Source organism: Plectrocnemia conspersa, unplaced genomic scaffold, assembly GCF_051122295.1.
Source record: "Plectrocnemia conspersa isolate PC_06_02 unplaced genomic scaffold, ASM5112229v1 ptg000002l, whole genome shotgun sequence".
NCBI lineage: Eukaryota > Metazoa > Arthropoda > Insecta > Trichoptera > Polycentropodidae > Plectrocnemia > Plectrocnemia conspersa.
In genome coordinates, this window is record NW_028277166.1 from 21,033,752 (window position 1) to 21,042,323 (window position 8,572).

The 8,572-nt window shown below is 31.7% G+C and overlaps 1 protein-coding gene across 1 annotated transcript; it reads right to left on the reverse strand.

Annotated features, from left to right (window-relative positions):
- Nucleotides 1-341: 341 nt before the first annotated feature.
- On the reverse strand, nucleotides 342-8,500 carry LOC148238037 (protein HID1). The gene is made up of 16 exons (XM_088181706.1): nucleotides 8,333-8,500; nucleotides 7,690-7,903; nucleotides 5,348-5,499; nucleotides 5,223-5,276; nucleotides 4,951-5,150; nucleotides 4,032-4,242; nucleotides 3,763-3,960; nucleotides 3,602-3,692; nucleotides 2,758-2,988; nucleotides 2,516-2,680; nucleotides 2,174-2,449; nucleotides 1,948-2,093; nucleotides 1,760-1,885; nucleotides 1,518-1,696; nucleotides 1,277-1,435; nucleotides 342-1,212 (listed from the first exon to the last, which is right to left on the reverse strand). The coding sequence occupies exons 1-16, from the start codon at nucleotides 8,396-8,398 to the stop codon at nucleotides 1,149-1,151; spliced, it is 2,532 nt and encodes an 843-aa protein (XP_088037832.1). The 5' UTR covers nucleotides 8,399-8,500; the 3' UTR covers nucleotides 342-1,148.
- Between the last annotated feature and the right edge of the window lie 72 nt (nucleotides 8,501-8,572).

The window sequence follows — 8,572 nt, forward strand, 5'->3', positions numbered from 1 at the left end:
TACAAATTAAAGTGATTTTCGGTCTTAAACTATATGAAATACAAATCATATTACAAGCAGTGCTGTAATGGTAAAATTCGCAGAGGGTATACTGTAGCGCATTTTTTTGGTACAATATCGTATTACTTATACCGAAAGCTAAAAGAATATTATTTACCAAAATACATTATATTTTTTTCTGATAGTCTAATATTTTGATTTAGCCAGAGGGTATATGGCGTATATTCTTCAATACTGGTGACTTTTTCGTTGACATGTGTAGATTCTATGATGATTCATCCACACTCTTGATAAATACTCTACCAAATGGGAATCTTATTAAAATAATACATCCGAACTTAAACGTGCATAGTAAATATATTGTTTATTTATAAAATACATTTTCTTTCATTTAAAAGACAATAAATATTAATTATATAAGTAAATTGTTATACACGTAGATATCTTACGGTACATTATACAAATGTATCCGATATATGCGTATACCATAATTAAATATATTAAACAATACTCTTTAAAAATTCACAATTACATTAAATTCATAAACGCACATGCGTAAAATGGAATATTATAATACAAAAAATGGATGAGCAATAAATAGACGAATCATGAGATCTATCAATATAATACAGATTGATAAAAATATTTTTTAAGTACTGAATGTCATATGTTGGAATGCATACTATAATAATACTTTGATATAAGGAATATTTTTAAATTTTAGTAGAATGATATTTGTACAAATATTGATAGCAAAAATTATAAGTAAGAGAATCTTTGGAATTCACAATAAAAGCATCATACAACATCAAGGAAAAGTAGAATTTTATGATTTTCTTACTTTATCGACACACGTACGTATAATTGTGCAAAAAGCACAATCAACGTTTGTTAAAAAAATACATAACAATAAAAAAATAACTCTCGATTGAAATATAACTTACAAATACACACACTAATTATAAGTTACAAAATACATCTTATTATATTTATATAGTGGAGGTGAATTAATATAGAAGAAGAGACAGAATCAACAAACACATTTCGATATAAACAAAAAATATATATTCTTTCATCTTAGAAATTACGCTGACTAGTGTTAAGATTTAATTAGAGTTAAAATGATATATTTTCAACCTATATTACGATTATACCCTTTGGATTTCGAAAAGCTTTACATCAGTATCGTACCATATTGGCGGATCGACATTCCTAAAAAGTAAAATAAATAATTAAGTTTTGTCATATATTTTTTAGTTTATGATTGATTAAATACCTGAGATAGATAACTCCCCACATATAAGTACGAAACCAAGTTGTAGTTCCAGTGTTAGCTTGGTATTTTCGGATGAGAATCGGATGAGGTACGGGCAGTAACCCGACCAATGTCCCGTGTTGTAAGAACTTAAGGATTTCGCTCTCATCCGTAAGGCCTCTGCGATTCGATGTAAAAATGTAATAAATGAAATATTGTTTAATTAATGTACAAGTATTAAAACTTTTCAAATAGCTCTTACTTGTCGATGCATATCTTTTCCACTTGAGGCACTAAGACTTGGAGGAGTCTCATGATCGTCTGCAGTGGCAATTTGCTCCTCCACGAATGGACCCATTCGACGGTGGGAGTCCAAACGTTGTTTGTGTTATTCGAAGCTGAATTCATATTATCGACGCCTGCCACTCGAATACTACCTCTCTAAAAAATAAAATAACAATCGTTACAAAAGACTAACGATGTACATATTTTTTCATTACATACTTGTGCGACCGATCGCTGAAAATGTGAAACCGGTTTAGGACATTCCACATCTTTGCTCGCTCCGTCTATTTTTTTAGGCTCTTTATCCACTTCTTCTTTATCGTTTAAAGTTAATTCTGATAATTTCTACAATCAAACATAAAAATATTCATAATTTATAGAAAAAAATCAATTTATAATGAACTCACATCTTGTGCGTTAATCGATTTAATCTCATCACTGACAAACGTCAAAAGTTGAGATTCGTCAGTCGGGTTATTCGGTGTGGGCGATTGAACGTCCAAGATCTGCGTAACGGGATGAGCCGACTCTCTCTCGGTCATCTGCCCGATAGCTACGCCCGAACGAATCATTATTTACATCAAAAGTAAGCCATAATCATTTTGGAAAAATTATTACATGTTGAATACGAACCGGGAGTATCGGGTAGAGTTGCTTTTAAGGTTCCAGGTTCAGCCGGTTGCGCCGGTCTCGAGCCCTCCATCGTTACTTCGTCTCCGCTGTCGCTCTGACCGTTGCTTTCGGGATTGGCCGGTCGCTGAGCAGCCGCTGACGATCTTCGAGAGCTGCTTCCGCTGGATCGATTTTGTTGTAAGGCTTTCCTGATAGACGCGTTATCATGCGGGAGATTCGCAAGATTGTGAAAGACGCTCCTCTTTCTGATTATCGTATACACCAAGTTTGAATTGCCTGAGTATTAGAAGAAAGTTAGTGAGATAAACGTTATAATGATGTATCATATATGAAATTGCATACCGTCAAATTGATATTGTATTATATTGTTGAACATCTCTAATAAGAAGAACACAAGATGATGGTTAGCCGGAGACGAAAATAGGAACCAAGGTGTACTAAAAGCTTCTAATAAATGGAGCAATTTTGTACTAGCGACCATCGATAACGTTTTCAGATAAGGCGAAACTATAAATTAAATATTATTTATATACATTAGGTGACATAACTACTTCAGTTTTTTTTTTGTATTAAAATTTACTGACCGTTTACTAAAATGGTTAGTAGGCAATCAAACAATGGCTGAAGTCTCTGGTGACCCGTCGTTATAATCTTATGAAAAACGGTAACCAAAAGATCGGCATGTGTTCCGGTGAACACCGGAATATCCATAGGTATTGTGGCTGTGTATGGTTTGTTTAGCCGTACCCCGAAATTTCTCTCACCAGATAGCAGCAAAAGTATGAAAACTCCAATATGCATCAAACCAACTCGAGCTGAAACAAACATATTTTGTAAATTTTTGCTTTGACATTTTAGATATGCATTTTTATTTTTATATGTATCGTAACCATAAAATTGTATCATATATGATCAATTGAAACAGCGATAGCAAGTAGTGTATGAAACAGAAGGTCACTGTTAATTAAAGGTTAAGTACAGGTGTAATGAACACATACAATACAACATGTGATTGCTGTAACATAACATTTTGATAAATTTATATGTAGACATACATTATTTATTTTCTTGTAGACATTTTGATAAGAAAAATTGTATAATTACAATGTAAAACTCAAAATCCTGCTTGAAATGGGTACATACTACTAAAAGCAATCAATATGAATATTTTCGGTATTACTACAACATTTTAATTTGGTAAAAGTAATAAACTTTTTTTTGTAGTGATTTCAATATTGTAATTAGGGATTGTAATACCGGTAGTACCGATACCAGTAATACCGGTATTGAGGCAAAAATCGACTGACGGTATTATACGGTATTACAAAATAAAATACTGGTGTTACAATTTTTTTTTAATTCGTACATTTTTTTTGCTAAAAACGATATCTTCATGGATTAGAACTACAAAAACGACGATATACTTACATTGGTCAGCTCTGGAATCGTTAAGATGATAAAGAATAGGCACCAGAATTTCTAACACATCGCTGCTTTTCAGAACGTAATACAAAAATTTCTGTAAAACATACCTTCAATTAAAAAAAGCAAACTTACATTTGAAAAACGTAATCATTAGAAATAAAAACCTTATTATAGTCGCACATCTTCCAGAACAGCACCAACAGCTCTTGATGAAACTGTACTTTCTTAGCAGAGTTCGGAAGATATGTTTGCGCTAATGGATTATTCAGAAGTCGTGTCACTCCACGCAAGATAAATGCAAAATCTTCATCGCGGTGGATACGCGATAAGTAATTTATGAACAAATTATCAGGAATGTTGTTCTAAAACGTAAAATTATGAGAAACTCCTTAAAGATGCATTTTAAATAATCTCAAAATTTAAAAAAACTTACGTCCTCTCCATCATTAGTACCGCAGCTGGTATCGTGATCTAGCGTGACTATCAAAATTTGAAGAGCGACTTCCACAAGTGGCTCCAGAGAATCTTGAAACAGTAGATGATTGTACGGCAGTCCTAACCCCACTGGATCGTAAGCACATACAGTGTTCAATAGCGACGTAAACATTGGCAAGGCGTGGCGATTTTCCGGACACGTCAGGTAGCTGAAAAGATTAGAATAATTTGGCTAGTATATTTATTTAAATTGGACTAGTCAGAATTTATATTAAATGGTAAGAATTATTTTGACAGATGGTCAGAATTCTTTTTTTCAGTTGGCAATAGTCATTATCATTATCATTATCAAGGTGTTTTGGGGCCAACTTGTTTGGTTGGGCTCGTAACATTGTCAGATGTCAACACAACAAGCCAAGCGTGCTCCCCGCTGCCGCTCTGAATACCTTTATGTCCTACATACAATTGAATCGATTTGTTGCGAGTTATTCACTGTGCTGACCAACGCTCACTCGCACTTATTTTGCAAAATTTTAGGTGCAAGTGAGACATTTTATAAGATATTAACAAAATAAAATTATTGCCCATTTATATTTATATTTTTCATTCTGATCATATGCTATTTTTATTCTAACCGTTTGATATTTATTCTGAATAATATAATTATGACCATTCATTATTTTAATTCTGATCATCCTATATTTTTATTCTGACCTTATGCTATTTTTATTCTAACCATTTGATATTTATGCTGAACCTAAATAATATAATTATGACCAGGCTGTTAATAAAATTCTGACCGAGATTTAATTTTTATTCTAACCAAAAGTTGATTTAATTTCTGACCATTTAATTTGTTGCTAAAAACTTTTATCAATATATTATAGATCATTGTTGATTTTTGCTAATATAATTACCCAATCCATTTATTGGGCTGAGATGAAATGTCGGCAGGAGGCCGATACATAGTTTCACTGAAGCAAGAGAGTAGCAATCTTAGGAGTTCGGTTCGTCTCGCATCTAATTGGGGAATGCGCGGCGGAGAGACGGCAAAGCCGACTCCGGCCTCCCATATGTATTCGCAGCTGTCTAAAGCGGAAAGTTCTTCAGCTTTATCCTGAAATTTCATACATAAATATGAAACAAGATTCTTAAAGCACGAACTTTTGAGTGTAAACTATTTACTTACAGGTCCTGATCTACGACAACTAACAACAGTAAAATCTGGACAGAACAGTAGATCCTGAAAATAAAAAGTGATAATACAAATAAATTCTATATTTACCGAATTAAAAACATATTATAAAAACTTACACATAGGGCGTTAATTAGTGATTGTGCCAAAGGCATCGAGTCTTCATTTTCAGATGAAGAAGCAGGCAAAGAAGACCAAAAAAAGCCTCTCCAATCGTCGTCTTCGAATATGTAAGGCAACACTCTTGTCAATAGTCGAATACAATTGAGAGCTGAGTAAGAACATATACATAATTAATAAATTATTTTTACAGCTAGATGAATTTACGTGTACAAAATTAAAGCAAATAATTTTAATAATGTCTAACATCGGAAATACACCTTTCAACTAACCACTCCCCACAGCCTATGGATTATTTAATATATGATGACGTAGGTTCCGGCAATTCTCGTAAAAGTAGCTAAAGCAGATATTTCGGCAACTAAAGGGTTAATAAAAAAAAATGTGGGGGCAAATAAGAAAATTATTTTTGTTGTAATAGTATTATCAAATTTTATTTCATATACATCATAGATTTATTAACGCTTTTTTTGGATGTATCCACACATATTCGTATCCACACATATTCGGTATAGTGAAGCAAGTTAAACAGTTTAAATTTTCATGTCCTGTTGTAATTTGGTATGAAACGTTGAATTGGATAAATATTGTCAGCAAATTAATGCAAAGTAGAGTTAAACTAAGTAATTCAAGAGTATTTAGAAAAATCACGTTCGAGATTTTGTTAAAAAATTTTTTTTTTAACAAAATCCTAAGTCAGTTCATATAAATGTCACACCATAACGAATTCTCATTTAGAACCGATGCCGACAAATTCAAGGATAGTCACACATGTGGTGTTTGTATTCTGAACTATCATTTTATGACTTATGGCATTTTGCAAAAGCGACAAACATTTTGCGTAAATTGAATATTTACGACCGAAAATTTCTCATTGATGATATTGTATTTGGTGAGTGCCCACACCCACTTCTATAATTATCAGTAGCGTAATTTTAGTAATATGACAATTTGAAAATTGCGATTATTTCGCACTTTTTTCGATGGCACACAAGTACGGGTGTTTTTTCGCGCAAAAGTGAGGCGTTTTAGGTGTTAAGATAGATGCCTAAGACATAGCTTTTTAATCATTGCAAGGAATGGAAAATATTTTAACTGATGGGGAGTCATCTAATATAAACACAATGAATCGTCTTGCAAGACTTTGAAGGCCTTGTAGATGAATCTTCAGTTCTGTGCACAGTAATAGAAAAAATATATCTCCAAGGGAAGTATTAAAATTCATTAGAGCATTAAATTTTGGGCCAAATATCAACATTGCCCTTAGAATTGTATTAAATTATATTAAAAAATTAAAAATCATTACAAAAAATATTTAAGATCCACGATGATTCAAGATAAACTAAGTGGATTGGCTATGATAGCTTTCGAGCGTGAGCTATGTGATAAATTGTGTTTTAATGAACTCATACGAGATTTTGCAGAAAAAAAGTGAGATGAAAATTTTTCGATTAAAAATGTTTTATTTTTATTATTATTGTCAATTGTCTTTCTAAAAGCAAATTTTTAAATATATATTATATTTAAATTGTATTCATTATTGTAGTTTTTAACTTAAAATTCATTTTTTGTAATATTTTGTGAATTCTTAAATAGATATTGTATTTTTTTATAATTAGTTTTTAACTTTTTTTAATTAATTTTGTGTTTATATAATATTTTTTCATTGACTTTTAAAGATATTGTGTACTGTATATTTTTGAAACTAAATTTTAAAATACATATTATAGTTTTTTGTTATTAGTCCTAAACATTTTCAATTAATTTTGTGTTTATATTATTTCATTGATTTTTAAAAATATTTCTATTTATGTTTTTTTTAAATTAAATGTTTAAAAGCATTTTGTGTTTTTTGTTACTATTTTATATTTTATAAAATAAGGTATTTACTTTTTAAAAATACCTACAAAAATTGTCTGTTAAAAAACAATGTTTGGCAAGGGCAGCGAAAAAGTTGAATCGGGATCTGCCCCCAGACTCTATGATAAACGTTTCTTTTCATTTTTATATGGATTTCATTATGCGTTTTATTAACATGTCATAACTACCATTTAAATTGATAGAGGTATTACATAAATATTATGTAAGATTAATTTTCTTAGGCCTAATAATAATGTATTTAATTAAATTTGACCACAAAATAACTACAAAATATTTGTATACCAAAATTATATACATATATGATCTTTTGAATAATATTATTAATTTAAGTATAGATTAAATGTTTTAAAATTAGTTTTAGTATTGTAGGTAATAGCGGTAGTGGGAGCTTTACTGAGCATTTAATTTGTTGCCTATTTATATTGCTATTGTTTCAAACATTAAGATGCATTATACAGACCGGTAAGTTGTTCGTGTTGAGTTCTACAACTGATATCGACAGCTTTGACAAGTTTCTCGACGGCTTTATAGCACAATGTAGCAAGATTGGAAGGCGCTTGTTCTCTCAAAGCTCTGATTTCCGGAGCGGGAACTAATGTGAAGACATCTTGTACGTTTGTGACGTTCTCAGACCAAAACTGATCCCAAAACGTTTCATCGGCGCCGTCGATGGCCTGAAATGTAAAAATGTTATTGCATAAATGATAGAAATTGAGCAACATTATAGTGTAATAGCATATCACATGTGCAAACAAATTTTTAATGCATAATTTTGAAAGTAAACCATTGTGAAACTTTGTGTGAAATGAACATACACAAACCATATGGAATACAATTTTCAATCAATTAGCTTTGATTTTCAATGACTTAAAAAGTATTTTCAAGATCATCGTTTAGTATAGTAATATCTGATATTGATTGAACAATGATAATCTATTATAACATATACCATATGAAATTTGTGTTTATTATGTACATTTATTGATTGACATTATGTTAAGAGTGCAGTTATAGGTATGTGATTATGGATATATTTTGTGCTGGTAAAGGTTAATCTAAAGGGTAAAAGAGTATTGTGATGGATGAGGTTGAAGGATGATGACCTGAGTTTTGGAAGTGAGCTGAAGGACGGCTCTGCGATAGGCTAGCTTCGTGTCAGTGTTCCCCATATTTAGGGGTAGAGAGACAGCCGAGCTGTCAGAGTGTCGGATTGTCCAACTGTCAGGTGGCGTCGAGAGTCGTCCAGCTGGCGTCGACGCGCCACCGTCGGCAAACGAGCCGAATTATTGACATTAATGACCAACCTTTTTTAGGCGCTAACTAAAGGAGTTAAATGTGATTAT

Bases quoted from the DNA above. Each gene is read 5' to 3' on its own strand.
- LOC148238037 (XM_088181706.1), bottom strand. From the start codon at position 8,398: ATGGGGAACACTGACACGAAGCTAGCCTATCGCAGAGCCGTCCTTCAG. The intron at 4,243-4,950 runs GTAATTATATTA...TAATCTTTTCAG, and splicing joins CAGCCCAATAAATGGATTGG to CTACCTGACGTGTCCGGAAA. The intron at 3,693-3,762 runs GTTTTTATTTCT...TATGTTTTACAG, and splicing joins AGATGTGCGACTATAATAAG to AAATTTTTGTATTACGTTCT.